General features: G+C 55.1%; 1 protein-coding gene across 1 annotated transcript; it reads right to left on the reverse strand.

The window, feature by feature from the left end:
- Positions 1-208: 208 nt before the first annotated feature.
- On the reverse strand, positions 209-17,642 carry CACNB1 (calcium voltage-gated channel auxiliary subunit beta 1). Its single transcript, XM_047080519.1, has 14 exons — positions 17,419-17,642; positions 14,875-14,961; positions 11,271-11,390; positions 10,280-10,402; positions 9,680-9,816; positions 9,386-9,462; positions 7,968-7,987; positions 7,607-7,687; positions 7,130-7,188; positions 6,855-6,964; positions 6,557-6,708; positions 2,919-3,014; positions 2,308-2,493; positions 209-673 (listed from the first exon to the last, which is right to left on the reverse strand). The coding sequence occupies exons 1-14, from the start codon at positions 17,500-17,502 to the stop codon at positions 209-211; spliced, it is 1,797 nt and encodes a 598-aa protein (XP_046936475.1). The 5' UTR covers positions 17,503-17,642.
- Positions 17,643-18,337: the final 695 nt, after the last annotated feature.

Below are 18,337 nucleotides of genomic sequence, written 5' to 3' on the forward strand. Positions count from 1 at the left end.
GTAAGTGAAAAACCTACAGTTGGGGCTTAAAGTTATCCCAGGAGGTGGGATGCTACCACCAAAGAAACCCCAAAAATCGAGCAAAGGCATCTGAAAGGTGGGAGACAGCGCCCCCTGGAGGAAAGATACATCCCTGTGGTGAGCCCCTCTGTCCCGCCCCTCCCCCCGGGCTCAGAGCCCTTCCCCCCCACTGTGTGGCCCCTGCTTCTCAGCGGATGTAGACACCTCGCCCCCAGCCTTCCAGCTCATTCTTGTTGCGCCCCAAAACTGGACCCCCACCCTCTGCGCAGTAGCGGGCCTTATTCCGGCCGCGGTTCCGGTTGTCGGTCAGCTCCTCTTCACAGTCTTCTTCCTCATCCTCCCAGGATCCCTGCCGGGCTGGTGGGGTGCTGCCCCCTGCAGGGTCTCCAAGCCCTGGGCCCTCTGAGGGGTCAGTTTCCATGTCCACACATGAGTCTCCCAGCTCCGTGTAGGCAGAGTTTCGGTTGCCAGAGGTGTCGGCATCAAACGTGTCTTGGCGAGACAGTGCCCGAAGGGTGCCCGCCCGGCCTGGTGGGTGGCTGCTGGGATAAAGGCCTGGGGGCTGGCCCAGCTCCCCCGGGTACTCGTGCACGCTGGCGTGCTCCCCGGTGGCCCGTTCCAGCGACTGGTCCCCGGAAGCAAGGTAGGGTCCCTGGTTAGCAGACGGACAGCACACACCATGCAGATCAGGCAGGGGTGAAAGAGACACAACAAAGCAAGGCAGGTTAGTAACGGCACCAAGATACGCAGCCTGGCTACAGGAGGTGGGTACTGGCTCTAGGGGATGGGCAGTCAGGCAAACGGCTCTACAGCCCAGCCAGAGGACAGACCTCTGGGCATTTGCTCCTCTACTGGGACGGGAGGCACCCAACATTCATAAGACATGAGGAGGCACGAACTCTTCCGGTAACCATGGTAGAGAGCCCACGAACAATTTGTCATTGCTTCCTCAATGCACGTCATTAATGCTGTCTTGGGCTAAATCATCATTAACAGCTCATTAGTATCGCCACTTGTTAGTGGTTGATTGGGTTAGTCACTGCCCCAGTTTTCCAAATATACTCAGGGAATTTCAGCTCAGAGCTCACTAACCCCAGCTCCTTCAGCCCAAACCAGACCCCAACCGCAGGCTCCCAGAACCCCTACGCTTTCCCCTAGCCAGTCCCTAGTCAGAGAACAAAGTTTCCAAGGTTGATGAGATTCCCGTGTGCCCCCAGCAAAGATCGAAGCAGCAGGCTGGAGAAAGCCAATGGGTCTCTATCCCCCAGTAGAGACAATGAGGTGGCCCAACATCCTCAGCACCAAATGCCACATGAAGGTGATCTGATGGTCACTGTCACCATGGAGGTGGTTGGGTGAGGTGCAAGAAGGCCTGGGTTCTGGTCCCATCCCCTGCCACTTCAAGCTGTGTGACCATGATTTCTTGGCTTTCTCCTGGCTCTAATCTAGAACCAAATAGTGGTGCGAGCTCAGAGATGGGAAGCAGCTCCCATGGGAGGAGGCTGAGCCAGGGCAGGGCACCCACAGGAGGGCCTTCCCTGGAATGTGTTTCACCGGGAGAAAGATGGGAGGTATGGCATCAACTCATAGAAGATACTTCATTCTGGGGCCCCTCTGAGGAAACTCCTGGGATTAGGGCTCTGGGAGAGGAGACAGTCTCTTTGGGTTTAATGGCCCTGCTCCGTGGGATTCCCTGGGTCTGAGGGCCCTAGCTCTGTTGGGTCTAAAATGCTGTGACCTCTGTGGGGTCTAAAATGGGTGTGGGGGCACCTGGCTGGGTCAGTTGGTAGAGCATGTGACTCTTCATCTTGGGGGTCGTGAGTTCTAGCCCTACACTGGGTGCAGAGATTACTTTAAAAAATAAATAAAAATAAAAATGAAATGAGTGTGGAGTCCAGTGAATGAAAATACCAGTCTTCCTTATGTTTTCTTCCTAGTCAATTGTCTCATAGTAAGGCCCCAGTCAGGCCTCATATCCAAAATCTCCTAGGGCAGCAGATACAGTCCTATGGGACCAGGCCCAGGGAGGCACCATGAGCCAGCCCCAAACCCATCAAAAACCACAGACACCAGAAGCTGCCACTCACCACATTTTTTACAAAATAAAGCTCTTCCCTTCCTTCCCCATGTTCCCTGAGCTCCAGTCCTGAGCTTGGGCAGGAGGGGAGATGGATGGGACACCTACATGGCGTGCTCCTGCTGCTGGGGCACCGACCTGGCCCTCTGCGAGGCGTCCAGCCCGCCCCAGAAGCTGAGATTTCTCCTGAGTGAGGTGAGCACCTGTACCTGGAGGTTGGAGACAGGGGCGGGGCTGGCGGCCAGAGCTGCAGTAGCCATGGTGCGGTTCAGCAGCGGATTGGGCGGAGTGCTGCTGGGCGGGTGTGTGGCCTTCCAGTAGGCTTCCAAGTATTCGGCCAAGTGCTCGCAGGCATCCTCCAATTGGTTCTCGTCCAGGATGATGTCAAACATTTCCTGTGGAGGCGGGGTTAGGGGGCAGGGCTGGGATGAGCTGGGCGTGACCAAGGGGGTGAGGGGTGTGGCCTGGGTGCAGTGGGTGGAGTCAAGGGGTTGAAGGACAAAGTTAAAAAGAAACCTCTGGATGTCCAGGAAGCGGAGGACTCTCAGATACATACATTGTCAGAACTGCCAAAGGTCTTGGCACCCAGAATAGCCCGACTCTCTCATTCTAGGTAGAAGGCAACCTAAGCTGGAAGAGGGGCCTGTCTCCCCACAGAGAAGTGGTGCTTCCGGGGTCCAGCACCCTTTTCCCCTCAAGACCAGGGCACTCTAACAGACCCCACCCTGGTGCTCTTGGTCACTCTGTCTCTGACGCAGGCCAGAGGAAACAGGACAACCCGAATGTCCCCCTTTCCCTTTCCCTGGGTCTGAGCACTCACCGGGGGACACTGCGCCAGCTTCTCTGAGGCCGCTATTTGGACATTGAGGTGTTTGGACTGAGACTTCCCTCGGGACTTGATGAGCCTCTGAAGTACCTGGTTTGGGAGGAGAGAAGAAGAGCTAGAGGGACCCCGCAACACATCCTATCAGAGAGGCAGGTCCTGGTTGGCCCCAGTGTGTCAGAGCTGGGGGGATGTTAGAGGACTCTCAGCCCTGGCCACGTCTTCAGAAATGACCTCCCCTGCCCCGTGTCCGTCCTACCACAATGCTCAGGCTCTCCTGGGAAGTGGCTGTTTGAAAGAGGGTGATTCTCCTTCCTGAACCCTCTAACCTTCTTCATAGCTTCATTCTCCAGGCAGACATCTCCACGTTAACAGCAGCAGCCAGCCTTTATGGGACACTTGCTCTACACAGGCACCATGCTGTGCTTTCTACGTGGTCGATTCGTTTTGTCCAGACAATAATCCCATTAGGGAGCCACGATTGCTACTCTCATCTCAATAACGATAATATTTACCAGTGATAATGGTAAATAATAGCTAAACATAAAGCCACAGCCTTAACTAAAGGATCAAAGTTAACATCACCAATTACACAACAGAGACACATCGCTCTGGTGCTATTCCCACCAAAAACGCAAAATCTGAACCTCATCACAATGAAATATCAAGCAAACCCATACTGAGGAACAGTCTACTAAATCAGTGATCTGTACTCTTTAAAGATGTCGGTGTCATGAAAATCCAGGAAAGGCTGAGGAAATGTTCCAGTTTAAGAATGCTAAAAAGGGGCGCCTGGGTGGCTCAGTTGGTTAAGCATCCGACTTCAGCTCAGGTCACAATCTCGCGGTCCGTGAGTTCGAGCCCCACGTCGGGCTCTGGGCTGATGGCTCGGAGCCTGGAGCCTGCTTCCAATTCTGTGTCTCCCCCTCTCTCTGCCCCTCCCCCGTTCATGCTCTGTCTCTCTCTCTGTCTCAAAAATAAATAAACGTTTAAAAAAAAGAATGCTAAAGAGATAAAGCAACTAAATGCAACACATGATCCTGGGTTGAGGGGGAAATTGCCATAAAAGGCATTATTGAGACAACTGATGAAAAATGACAGACTGTTTTACAATATTTCTTGGGGCGCCTGGGTGGCTCAGTCAGTTAAGTGTTCGACTTTGGCTCAGGTCATGATCTCACAGTTCTCAAGTTCAAGCCCCGTATCAGACTCTCTGCTGTCAGGGGCTCTCTGTTGTCAGCGTAGAGCCTGCTTCAGATCCTCTGCCCCCCTCTCTCTCTGCCCCTACCCCCATTCATGCATGTGCACTCTCTCTCTTAAAAATAAACATTTGGCACTGAGCACTGGGTGTTGTATGGAAACCAATTTGACAATAAACTTCATATATCGAAATAAATAAATAAATACATACATACATACATACATACATAAATAAATAAATAAATAAATTGTGTAAAGAAAAAAAAATAAAAATAAATAAATAAACATTTGGGCCCCTGGTGGCTCAGTTGGTTGAGTGTCCGACTTCGGCTCAGGTCATGATCTCATGGTTTGTGGGTTCGAGCCCCGCCTTGGGCTCTGTGCTGACAGCTGGGAGGCTGGAGCCTGCTTCGGATTCTGTGTCTCCCTCTCTCTCTGCCCCTCCCCCACCCGTGCTCGCTCGCTCTCTCTCTCTGTCTCTCTCTCTCTGTCTCTCTCCCTCTGTCTCTCAAAAATAAAATAAAATAAATTAGCATTTAAAAATAAATAAACATTTTTTTTATTTTTTTATTTTTATTTATTTTTTTTTAATTTTTTTTTCAACGTTTTTATTTATTTTTGGGACAGAGAGAGACAGAGCATGAACGGGGGAGGGGCAGAGAGAGGGGGAGACACAGAATCGGAAACAGGCTCCAGGCTCCGAGCCATCAGCCCAGAGCCTGACGCGGGGCTCGAACTCACGGACCGCGAGATCGTGACCTGGCTGAAGTCGGACGCTTAACCGACTGCGCCACCCAGGCGCCCCATAAACATTTTAAAATATAATATTTCCTGAATTTGGCAACTGTACTATGGTTATATAAGTTAACATCCTCGCTGCTAAAACATACATGATGAGGTATTTAGGAATAAAGACATGATATCCGCAATTTACTTTCAAATGGTCCAGAAAAAATATATATACACACATAACAATACATATATACAGAAAGATAAAGTAAGTGTGGCAAAGTGTCCAAAATTAGTGAATCTGAAGAAAATTGAATAATATACTTTAAATGGCTGAATTGAACGGTGTGGGAATTATCTCAACAAAGCTGTTGAAAAATGAGTGAATCTGAGTGAAGGGCAGTCAAAAGAATGGCAGTTCTTGTACTATTCTGGCAGCTTTTCTCTAGACTTGGAATCATCTCAAAACAAAAATCTTAAAAAAAGAAAAATAAAAAAGTAATAGCTGTAGAACTTGGTAGGTACCAGGCACTTTGCCTGGTTAATTCACTTATGCAATCCTCACCACCACCATTTGAGGATCCCTACTTTGCAGGCGAGGAAACGGGCACAGAGGAGTTAGGGGGTTTGCCAAAGGAGCACAGAGCTGGGGAGCAGCAACGCTGGTAAACTCTGGGCATTCTGACTCCAGAGTCCCCACCCTCAACGTCAGCGCCCAGTGGGAGAAATTGAAGTATCTGTTACTTTCTAGCTCACAAAGTGCTTTTGTATCCATTATTTCATTTGATCCTTTCAACCACCCCAGGAAGTACTTAAATCCTATCATTCCCTTTTAGCTCATCAGAAACTGAGGACTCAGAAACGTTAGGGTTAAGGAACTGGGTAGCATCATGAAATGAGAGTTACCGCCCTTGGTTGCCATCATGAATCAGACAGAACTCTGGGCTCTTTACATTATCACCTGAAATCCTCTCAATGATAACAAGGGAGGGTTTTTAATTCCCATTTTATAGGTGAAGAAACCGAGGCTCAGAGGCTAAATAAATCCCCCAGAGATCCCAAGCTCAATAAACAACAACAACAACAACAACAACCAAACAACAAAATTTAATTAATGAATTAATTAATAAAGACTTGAACCCAGTGCTATCTTCTAACTTCAAATACCGCACCTGAACTCGCCCTCCACGTTTCTCAAACCCCCACTAACATCTAGGAGGAAAAACTCACAGAGCTGCAGTAGGAAAAATAAGTAAATTAGCCTTCCTACCGATTCATCTCTATCAAGGTCCAAGTGAGGACAGTGCAGCAAAAAGGGACAAAATCAAATGACAGTAAAGACCTCCCAACTGCCAAGCAGTTGGGTGACACTGCAACAAAAAGCACAGAATTCTTTCAGTTTCCTCGACCAAGGATGGGAGGTCAACCAGAGTGGAGACAGGGGACTGGCCTGCATGACCCTATTAATGGTATTTATACTAGCTAATACATGAGGAAGCACATTATACCAGACACTTTGCTAAGTGCTAAGCATTCACATTAGGTTCAATCTTCACAATGTCCATTTGATGGAGTTTCACCGAGCAGGCAAATAAGGCTCGGGGAGATTCAGTCACAGAATTAATAAGCAGCTGCTGAGATTTAAACATAGGCCACCCGACTCCAGAGCACTACTGTCCCCACTAGGGTTAGGCTCCCGCACCCACCTTTGGAGAAGTAATCTTGATGTAAACAATGATGGGGGCCAGTGAGGTCTTGGAGAGCTGGGCTGGGTGGTTGATGGTGTCAGCATCCAGAGCAACCAACTGAAGGGTCCGGGCCAGCTCGAAGATTCGCTCGATCTCGCTCTGAACCTCAGCTGGGAGACACGGAGTCATGGGGAAGGGGGAATGTAGGGGAGCCTCCCCAAGAGACGGTGGGCAATGGAACACTTCTGGAGATGCCCCCCCTCCTCCCTCCCTTCCCAGGTCTGGGCCCGGAAGCGGGGTGGCAGGGTGGGCTCACCCAGGCTGGAGCGTGTGTTGGAGCGCTCAATGATGATGTGTTTGCTAGGGTTGTTGAGGACTGAGCGCTTAGCCAGGGAAATGTCCGCTGTCACACGAGTGATGGAGATCCTGAGGGATGGGACAGGGGGATTGAGGGGTCAGGATGGGCTAGAATCCGCTGCCCACTCCCAAGGCTCCAAGTCCTAGACCTCAGTCCAAGAGTCCCAGAATCATCATTCAAGCCACCCTGCCCATCCCCAGCAGCACAGGACTAGAGTGAGAGTGGGGTCTTACCTGCCATCAAATCGATGCTTCAAGAAGTCAAATAAAGCTTTCTGCATCATATCTGTAACCTGAGGTTGGGGGTTGGGGGGGAAGAAGTCAGGTGTGGGTGGGCTGCTGAGTATTTACACCCTCACATTCTATTTTCTTCTCAAATTCCTGAGATAAATGGGCCTCTAAGGGGGGTGGGGGAATTCTTTCTGGGTGTGAGGAGCTTCCAATGGGGTCTCTGATTCCAAAGGTTCTTCTAGGTGGTATCTCTGGGGGGGACCCTTCTTGGGGGGGGGGTCTTGGGTGGGGGGAACCAGATACTTCTGAATGGGTCTCCCTGTGGGTCAGGCCCCTCTGGGCCTGTAGGTCTGTAGCCCTCTGGGGAGATACCCTGGGAATCTGGGCCTTTCCAGGAGATCTGTCTGGGGTATGAAACTCTGTAGCATCTCTCTGGAGGTCTGGGCCCCTCTGGGTCCACTCCCCTCTAGGGGCTCCTACCTCATAGCCCTTGAGCGACGGTCCCACCAGGATGATGGGCCTCATGGAAGGTACCACGTCATAGGGGGGCACATGCTCTGTCTGAGGGGGAAGCAGGGAAGGGAAAGCCCAGAGTGGGGATGACATTAGCCCCTCTTCCCCAGCCTCCAGGCTCCCCCATGCATTCTTTCCTCCCCCTGGTCCCAGAGCCCAGATGTGGGGATTGAGGTGGGATGGGGAGGGATGGCCAAGGAGAATCAGGGAGGCTGAGAGAAGGGTGGGACGGGGGAGAGGTGGGGAGGGCACAAGAATGGGTGTTAGAAGGTCCCACTAGCTCATCCCAGGAGGTGGGGAGGGGGACACAGAAAGCTGTGATACTCACCGACTTCTGCTTCTGTTTGGCTGGGTCCAGAGATTGCCAAGAGTGGGGAGGTGGGGGAGAGAGGGAAGGGCACCCAGGCAGGGGCAGAGGGCAAGGAAGGAACCAGGACAAGAGAGGGAGGGAGAGCGGGCAGACGAGGAGAGATAACAGGGCATGCGTGTTAGTGACAGACAGAGCCAGAGAGAGGGGACGGGACCCCATGCCAAGGGGGAGCCAGAGGTGGCCCTAAATCAGGGCTGGGAGGGCTGACAGTCAATCCAGCGGATTTGGGAATATTCAGACATACCCTTCCCCTTTCTGGGTCTTGGGAAAGAGCTGGGAAGGGTGACAGCCCCAAATTTGGTGCCCATCTCCTACCCCTAATGCAGTCCAGGAACCTTCCCATTTTAAAGGTTCCTTTAACCGTCCTGCTATGCAGCCAGGAGACCCTCATGTGCCCACCCTAGACCCACAGAGTCCACAGAGGCCAAAGAAGGGACACCATCACAGTGTCTCCTTTGCATGCAGGGGCGAGGACATGGAATATCCCAGTGCTAGCGAGGGATGAGGCCAGGTTTCATTAGCACCAGACCCTGATTCCAGTGGTGGTGGGGGCAGGGGGTACCGGCTGCCAAGAGCAGGGGTGTTTCAGCTGCAAGAACCGTCCCTTCCTGGAGGGTGGGCCAGGGTGGGGTTGTGTGTGGAGCCCGCTGTGCCCATTCCCCACCCGCTCCCTGCTCCTTGGCAGGAGGCCCTGCTCCCCACAGAATCAGGCTGGTACCACATCTGAATCCATCCTGGTCCCCTCCTCCTGCCCCAGAGCTGGGCCCTGACCCCTCGCCCCCTTGCCAGGGCCCAGCACGAATTACCTTCTTGAAGAAGGGGATGCGTTTGCCATGGGGTGGCGGGGTGGTGACACTGCTAACACTAGTCTTGGCAGAGCCGCTCTGCTCCCCGAGCTCTGCCTCCTCGTCCTCTAGCTCTAGGGGGTCTAGTTCAAAGGCTAAGTTAGTCATTTCATTACCTGGACCGCAGTCAGGAGAGAGGAGGGAGGCGAGGTGGGGAGGAGTGGGATGGACATGGAGACACAGTACAGAAGGCAGGGATGGGATGGGGAAAAAAGAGAGAAGAAGAGGTGAATGGAACAGAGCTAGGAGAAATGAATGGGGGTGGGGTGGGGGAGGGAGGCAGAGAGACGGAGCTACCAAAGAAATGGGAAGGAGAGACATGAGAGAATGGGCACGGATGGGCCCAGCTGGGGGGGGGTACCCTACTCTTCACGGAGGGGGGTACCGCTGGGTGTATTTGGAGGACTCGGGACTGGGGTGCCCCCTACTGCAGGGAGAGGAGGGGACAGGCGATGGGAGACCACCCCACCGAGGAGCTCCTCCCAACGGCCTCCCCCCGGCCCCGTTCCCTAAGGTGGCAACGGCTCTTACCACTGGCAGGGGGCGTGGGGCGGCGGGTGCCAGTCACCACGTCTCCCAGGCTGGAGCTGGAGTTGTCACCTGATTTGCTGTGTGGGCAGAGAGGCAAATGGAGCTGTGAGCGGAGGGGTGGGCGTCAGGGTGGGGGAGCCTTGTTCTCTCCCGTGCTGCCTGCCCCCCACTCCCCTGGAGACCCTCCAGCCCCACTGGTGATGCCGGAGGCAGCTCTGTGCGCTCAGGGCAGTGGATCAACCCCCGAGGCCTAGTCCCAGCTGGATGGCCTCTCTGCGGTCCCCAGCTAGACACCTGGAGCTGAGGCGGTTCTGGCGCAGCTTCTGTTCCTGCAGAAGGCGCAGGCTGTCCAGTTTGACGGGGCTGGGGATGAAGCCAACCTCACAGCCCTCCTTCACCAGTCGCCCAATCCACCAGTCGTTATTGTATTTCTGCAAACAACAGCGGGTGGGGTGGGAGAGACCAAGAGGGAGATTGGAGTGGCGAGCCAGCAGCTGCTGGACCCGCCAACCCTGCCCAGGAGGCGGCACCTTCAAAGAGCCGGCCCCTGGCTCTGCCTGTGCCGTGGACCACCCTACCTCCAGCACATCCCTGTCCCACCACGTGCCCACCCTACCCTCGAACGGCAGGGAGAGGAGTAAATGCTGACCCCTACGTGTGCCTGCATGCCGCCTCTCCACCTCCAGACCTCGTCACAAACCCTCTCAACAACTGTGTGACCTGGGCATCGCCACCCCATTTTACCAGGGAAAATTAGAGGCTCAGAGACGTGAAGAGATTTGTCTAAGGTCACACAGCGGATTCCGCCAAGCTCTGCTTGGCTCGGAGCTCCGGCTGCCCATCTCCTGGTACCCACCCCCTGCCCTCCTTCCAGATACCAAGTGCTCTCTCCACCTCTTTGATGTGCAGGAAGTCCTTGGGCTCGAAGGTGATGGCCACTCCCTGCACCGGCACCTCATCCCCCGGAGACGGGTTGTAGCCGACATTTGTCCTCACAGCAAATGCCACCGGCTTGGTCTAGAGGAGGTGCATGGGAAGGATAACAACCAGAGGGTTAAACCACAATGTAATGTGCTGGGGGGAGGTGGGGGCATGATGCGGAGGTTTGTTTGGTTGATCGCTAAAATGTATACTGAGTGGTTTCAGTAGTGTTCCTGTATGTATGTTAAAGTTCACAATAAAAAAATAAAAATTGACTTCAGCCTTCTCAGGATGGAGGGGGCCACGGGGGACGGTAGGTATTAGCCCAGAATGACACCCAGAAAAATCTTAGTAATAATAATAATAATGACAGTAGCTATCATTTACTGCTCCAGGCATCGTGTTACATGCTTTACAAGCATTACCTCACTTATGCATCACAAAAACCTTAGGAAGTTAACTACTAGGGGCTTCCGGCAAGCTCAGGTCAGTGGAGTGGGCGACTCTTTGTTCTCGGGGTTGTGAGCTCAAGCCCCACATTGGGTGTAGGGGTTACTTAAAAGAAAAATACTAAAATCTTTTAAGAAACAAAAAAGAAGCTAACTACTATTATTATCTGTATTTTAGTGAATGAGACTAAAGTTCAGAAAGGTTAAGTGGCTTGCCTAAGATCACACAGCTAAGAAGAGTTAGCCCAGGAAGTATGACTCCAGAAAGAAGTCGAAAGTCTCAAGTTCTTATTACGTGTAGAAACACTATCAGGCACTTATTTATACTATCTAAAAAGGCAAGTTTCATAGCCCACATTTTACAGCTGTAAGACAGAGGCACGTCGAGGCCCTGGGGTACACCAGCTAAGAAGTGGCTAGGACAAGACTTGACCCTGGGTCTATCCAGGCCATCTCTAAGGCCTGGGGATGAGAGAAATAATGCCAGGACAGCCCCCTGATTCTGTATTTCTCACCTTGGCTTTCTCGAGCTGGGCTAATGCCTGGCGTTCTGCCTCCTTCCTTAAGGCTTCCCGGTCCTCCTCCAGAGACACGTCAGAGTCCGATGGACGGCTGGTGTAGGACTCCGCTGAGCCCTGAAAACAGACACAGGGCCAGCTCAGGGCCAACACTGCCTCCCAGTTCCTGGGCCTCGGAAGGCACAGAGGTGCCAGCAACCTATCACGGATGCCTCAAGCCCCAGCCAGCCCAGCGTGATGCCACAGGGGCTAGGAAAAGGTGGCATTAGATGAGAGAAGCCAGGGACTGAGATTTGCGGGCCCCTGGGGAAAGTGTGGCCCTAGGAAGGGTGACAGCAGCAAGCAGGGGGTTAAGGCAGATCCAAGGACAGCTGCTTGGGGCCCAGGGAGGGGTGGGAACCTGATAGGGGCACAGCGCAGGGGAGGAGTGCCAGGGGACGAGTCTCCACTCCCAGTTCTTCCTTCCCTCCCCTGCCCCCAGCACCAGCTGAGATAGACTCAGCAGAGGCCCACTGAGTCCTTCCAGGGACAGTAGCCACCAGCTTAGGCCTGAGGTCTCTGCGCTGTGGGCAGAGGGCAGCCTGCTCTTGCTCTGCATGACGGAGCCGCCAAAACTTTTGCTATCTTCTGCTCAACGGTGAGGGAAGATAGAATCCTACTGCTCTGGCCAGAATCAGAGGAGCCCCAACCCTCAGGCTCTCACGAGATCCAAAAGAGAACCCAAGATTCCTGGGGTAGTGCAGGCAAAAGAGGCAAGTTAAGAGCAGGAACAGGGGGCAGGCCCTCTCTCCAATACTAGGGCTGCTGGCTGCTCGGGGTAAGGCAGGCCCAGAAGTCTGGCTAGGCCAGGAAGCTGGCCTTGACCACACTGACCATCCCAGAGCACAAGAAACTCTGTCAGGGATGCGGGCACATGTGGGAGACATGTAACCTGTCCAGACCCAAAGTGTCAATGAACATGCTTATTCACAGGCGTGCTTGGATGTGCAACTTCAAATGTGTTTAGAAGGGTGCATTCTATGGTATGTGCTGGATATACATGACTGAATGCATAAAGGGGCACATGAGCGCAAACAGGGGAGCGCCCTAGGTGTCAGTGTCCCTGACGATGTGTGGCACGTGAGGGCAGGATCCAGGAGGTGTGAATTTGTGTGACTGGGAAGTGGTGGTGTTGCTACAGGGGCGGGAGGTGATGTGGGGAAAGAGCAGCACTGCAGACATGTGACGGTTCTTTCCTGAGGCCATGAAAGGGTCACTTGGCCAGGAATGCCCATTAGCTTGGTAAGGAGGGGACCTAGGAAAGAGAAAAAACGAAGTCCCACCTCCCCCAGAGGGACCTGGTCATTAGCTAGTGAGGTTGCCCATTCCTTGAGCAGCCAGGTCACAACAATGGGAGACTCAGTGAAGGCACCAAGATCGGGGTGGGGGTGGAGACGCTAATGGAAGGTGGAAAAGAGACAAGAAGGATCAACAATAGCCAACGTATGGAAAGAGCCCAAATGTCCATCGATGGATGAGTGGATAAAGAAGGTGTGGTATATATACAATGGAGTATTACTCGGCAATCAAAAAGAATGAAACCTTGCCATTTGCAACGACGTGGATGGAAGTGCAGGGTATTATGCCAAGCGAAATTAGTCAGAGAACGGCAAAAATCATGGGACTTCACTCATATGAGGACTTCACGATATAAAACAGATGAACGTAAGGGAAGGGAAGCAAAAAGAATATAAAAACAAGGAGGGGGACAAAACATGAGACTCTTAAATATGGAGAACAAACAGAGGGTTCCTGGAGGGGTTGTGGGAGGCGGGATGGGCTAAATGGGTAAGGGACATTAAGGAATCTACTCCTGAAATTATTGTTGCACTATATGCTACCTAATTTGGATGTAAAATTTACAAAAGAAAAGAGACAAAAAGGAAGGAGAGCAAAAACCAGCTAATCTACCACTCTCCACCCCTCCTGAGGGGAGTACTCAGGGTCAGGGAGACAGATGCCCAGAGAGCCAGAGAAACAGACCCAGAGACAGTGTGACTGAGAGACATGTACTGATCCTAACACACATATGCACACACGCACACACACAGACATGCGCGCACAGAGACAAGGAGCAGGAGCAGGAATGGTGAGGAGACAAGGAGACAGGCTGGAGTGAGCACCCCCCCCCCACCAGCTTTCCCTTTGGGGCTGCTCCCACCCATCCCTACCCCATCCCTAGCTCACCACTACGAGGGTCCGGCTGGGCGCCTCCATCCCGGCGCCCTCAGTGCCTGGCCCTGCTGGCCTAGGGGGTGGCCCAAACTGCCCGTTCCCCCGGGGGGCTCAGGTTACAAGCAGAGTTGCTACATGTGCAAACTGCTAGGGTATATTTAGCTCAGAGATGTGGCAAGGCCTGCTCCCCCACTCCCCGCCACCTACTGGGGGTCAGAGAGAGGGAGCTGAGAGGAGGAAGGATTAGAGGCTGGGGTCTGATCCCCTGTGGTGGCAAACAGTGAAGGAACCAAGGCCCTTCTCTGTCAAGAGGCGTCACACCGAGCACAGTGTCATTCCTCCTAGCCCTGGCCCTGGTCCAGCCCTGCAACAGGAGGAACGAGGAAAAGACTGAAGAAAGGACTTCTTATCCGTCTGTGTACTTGGAAGATGCTGGGATGAAGGGCTCCCTGTCTGACCCTCTCAAGTCAGGCCTGAGCTCACAGGTGCCAACCGTCGTGGAGAGAGAAGAATCAAAAAGAAGAGCTCACTCCAATCTGTGGTGGATCTGCGTGGCACCTCTCTCTCTCTCCAGCCCGAGGGGGGCTGACCTCCCTACTGTCCTCTGCCCTCATATGCCCTGCCCGTTTCCTCTTTGGCACACTCCCTTTCCTTGTCTGATCCCAAGCCTCTCTCGCCTTTTTTGGGTACCAGGCTTTGTTGAGATGCTCTGTAGTCATAGCAACCACATGCCTCTCTGGCTGCCTCTCCCTGAGCCTGAGATGGCCTGGGGTTGAGAGTGAGAACACAGAGGAGAATGGCATCTTCCCGACTGAGAACAGAAGACCCCAGAAAGCTATCCACTTATCTCCCTTCGCTCAGGGGTGCTGCTCTCTGAAACCAACTCCCTCCTGCCCTCACCACCACCAACACACTTTCTGCATATTAAAGACCAGTCATAGCTGGACATGCCGTGGGCCTTTCCCTGACCCTTACCTACCCAGGGCTCTAGGGACCCAGATGACCTGGCTCTACATTTCTTGGGCTTTGCTTCTACCCCACGCTGTCACAGATTCTGGGGGAGGACATGGAAGCAGACAGCCGGCAGGGGGAGTGGGTGACAGCCCGAAGCAAGCTAGAAGGAGGCAGGCTGTCCCTGAAAGAGATGACGCAGGCAGGCAGCAGGGGCTGGTGCCTGGAGCTGGGGGAGGGGCGGGGCGGGGGCTGAGGGAGTGGGTGCAGCTGACAGTATATGCAGAGGTCATGGAGGTAAGGGTGATCCGGTGGTTCCAGGCAGGTGACAAATGACATGGGGGTGGGTGCCTGGAGAAAGCCTCAGATCCAGCTCACTAATGCTGGTCTCCACCAACCAGCCACCTCCTTTCTCTCAGCCCAGCCTCCTCATTACCTGGCGGACAAAACTGTTGGATGTCGTATCCGAGGACGTGCTCCCATCCGACCTTTTGAACCGCCCTTTCCTCTTGCTGTATTTGCCCTGGAGAAGCCAGGAAGGGACAAGAGTGGAATCAGAAAGGGCCTTTCCCAACCCTCATCCCATCAAGCCCAGAGCTACAGCCAAGCCTTGGGAATATCAGCCCCTGATCTGAACAACCCTTCCCCCCATCTTCTTCCTGAGATGGTACAGCCCTAAGGGGAGGGAAGGCCCAGACCACAGCCCTGGGGTGGGGGACAGTGCAAGAGAGCCCCAGGAAGCACACACGGAAACCCCCAAACCAAGCCAGAGAGGCTGGGAACGGGGAGGCACTGAGAAGCTGGAGGCTCATTAGGCAGCAAAGCTAATTAAGATGCTGGGCAGGCTGCAGAGGCCTCCTGGGAAGGGAGAGGCTGCCTGCAGTGTTAGGGGGGCAGAGAGAGCTGGGGAGAGTCCCCCTCCCTTTCCCCCTTAGCTGGAGCAGGGGGGCCGAGTATGCCTGTAGCCCCCAGAGAGAAGAGGAATCGCCAACCCAGGCCCAGCTTAGCTCTTCCTGTGACCGAATCTTGCCTTCATTTTTCCGCAGAGTGGGGAGGGGAGTGGCAGCTCTCGGCCCTGGGAGACCCCAAACTAGATTTCCGGGGAGGGGGCTGGGGGGGGGGCATGGAACTGTATTCAGAAAGGAAACATCTAACCCCAACCCACTCCAGTGGGCAGCCCTCAACCCGACCCCACAGGACTTTTCCTCAGCCCCCTCCTCACAATCAGTGGTCACACCCCTCCCCTTGGGGAAAGGGATCAAGCTTCCACTGTCTAACCCCTGGCTGCCACCGCCTACGCCCCGTCCCCATGGTCCCCACCAGGCTGCATCAAGTTCAATGCCCCTTGGCCCTGCCCCAAGACAAGCCTGGGACACAACCCCCACTGTTTCCTGGGGTAGGCTGGCTCAGTCTCACTGGCTGGGCTCCTGGCTTGGGTGGAGTGGACCCTGTCTGACCTCTCTCGAGCGGCCACACATTCAGGTATTTCCAGGCCTCCTGTAAAGGGGGCTGCTTCCTTGCCCTCCTTAACTCATATACACACGTGGCCCCAGGCCATTCCAAAGTAGGGCGGGATGATTGAGGGTTCAGGCCCTCCAAGCCCTTGCCCCCACTGTCAATCCTAGAGTTTCTTTGCCAAAGAAGCTAGATTAGATATGGTCACATTAGGGGCTCTGGTTCCTTAGGCCTGAGTACAAGGAGCATGGATAAATGGGAGAGAAGGGTACCTGGGAACCCTTCAAAAATCCTCCCTCCCATCCCCTTCTCTCAAACCAGACAAATACCCAAACTCTAGGACTGAGGATCCCTACAAACTTAAGAGGATCCTTCAGTGAGCCCCAGACTCTCTTTCACACCACCACCACCACCACCCCAGGATGGGAAAAGGGAGTGGCACCCAGAGAGACAAGGGACAGCTGAAAGGAAGGCTCCAGTCAGCTGCCTCCAGGCTCCAAGGGGCCTGGGGTGGAGAAGGGAGGTATTTTTAGGTCTAACCTGCTCCCCCCCACCGCCATGCCCATCAACCACATTATCATGGTGGTTACAGTTGCTCTACACTGGCAAGAAAAGAGTTAATGGTATCCTAGCCTTGGAGTGTTGCCAGATTAGAGAATGGCCTTGTCCCAGAGAAATCCCTTGGTACGACCACCCCAGACCCTAACCAGCCAGCCCAGATACTGCTGGTCACTCCATGGGCACACACCACACCCAAGAATGCCCCTTCCTGGGGATAACCCAGGTTGCAGGTAAGTGTGAGTAGGGGTGGGGCGGCAGACACCCCCCACCACCCAGGTAACACAGCGTCTTCCCCTCCAGGACAGTGAGTTGGCATCCATCCAACTTTCCAAACTTTGGAGGCGTTTTCTAAGGCTGGGGAGGGGAGGGGGGTGGAGTAGGAAAGATAACGTGGGTGTTGGGGTAGGGAAGCTGGTCCAAAAGAAGGATGTAGCTGAGGTGCCAGGATGGGGGGCGTCTAGCCCAGGGCTGGCCCCTTCCCCACCCTCTAAGGCCAGTGTCTGCGGCTCCGAAGGCCTGCTGGCACCGCCCTGACCATCGCCTCGGCCATCACCCGGTACCTCCCCCGCCCCACCCACCCCCGCCTGGCGCCCCTGAGCGTGCTCTGCGTCGCCCCCTTTGCCTGAGCTCGCTCTCCAGCCTCCCTCAACCCCCGGCTGCCCCGCCAGCACCCCCACTCTCAACCCATGGAGCCGGTACCCAAGCAGCAGAGACCCTGACGCGGGGGAGCCGAGGCGAGGGTGACAGGAGGCCCGATCGCCCCCTCCCCGCTCCGCCAAACCGCAGCCCAACTCCGGGCCAAGCGCCCATCAATCATTAACCCGCAGGGATTGGGGGCGCGCAGGCGCCCCTCGCCCCTCCTCGCCGGGCACATAACTCCTTCTTCCCCGGCGTCCCTCGAGCCGACCCCACAAGGTCCGCGGGAGCGGCCCCCCTGCCCTCGGGCCCGGCCACCACACCTCACCTGCGGGCTGGGGTCGAAGACCTCCATGGGGATCTCCTGGGAGGGTGGGTAAGGGCTCCGGGACATGCTGGTCTTCTGGACCATGGAGAGGAGCCTCCCCTCCGGCCGCCGGCCCGGCCCAGCCGGGCGCCCTCAGCGCATGAAAGAGGCCGTCGGAACCGAGAGCAGCGCAGCGCGGCCGGCACCCGCTCCAGCCACCTGGCCCGGCCTTCGGCTGCCCTGTTCCAGCCTCCCGTCCCTCCTCCCGCTCTCTCCTCTGCCGCCGCCGCCTCCTCCGCCCCTGAAGGCTCAGCATCTCCCCCCGCCCCCTCCGCTCCCACCTGCCCCTCCTTCCCTCCGCCCTCCCTCCCTCCGCCCGCCCCGGCCCCGCCCCTCGCAGCCCCTCAGCAGGCTCCGCACAGACAATGGGAGGGCAGCCGGAGGGAGGCACGCCCCTCCTGGCTCCGGGAGGGGGTGAGCGCCGGCCTCCGACCGGCCCGGGGAGAAGGTGGCTCACTCCGGGTACAGGGGTGGAGGGAGGAGTGAAACCCTGCCTTGGGGCGGGGGGGGGGGGGGGGGGGGCGCGGTTTACCAGTGGATGCCAAGCGCTGATGGAGGTGAAGCGCGGATTGGCACGGCCCCCCGTTTCCGTCCCAAACCACTCTCACTTAGCAGGTCTGCCCATTCCACTCCAGTGGGGGCCGCCGGAACTTCCCGATCCCTTTGATCCTGGGACCTGGCGTTAACCCCTTTCTCCCCGGTGTAGGCCTAGACTGACTTGAACCAAACCGGAAGGGCCCACTCCCTCCGACAGGACCGTGACGGCCCGCGGGTCAGCCAACCCGAGGCTGAGGCTGGGGTGAGAAGGATGTCCAAAGGGAGTCCCCATCACAGACAACAAGAAATCCCAGAGACCCAGGGGTCTTTCTGCCCTAGTCCC

Source organism: Lynx rufus, unplaced genomic scaffold (genome assembly GCF_022079265.1).
Source record: "Lynx rufus isolate CCGP_SWC_20201006 ecotype Redwood Valley unplaced genomic scaffold, mLynRuf1.p SCAF_18, whole genome shotgun sequence".
NCBI lineage: Eukaryota > Metazoa > Chordata > Mammalia > Carnivora > Felidae > Lynx > Lynx rufus.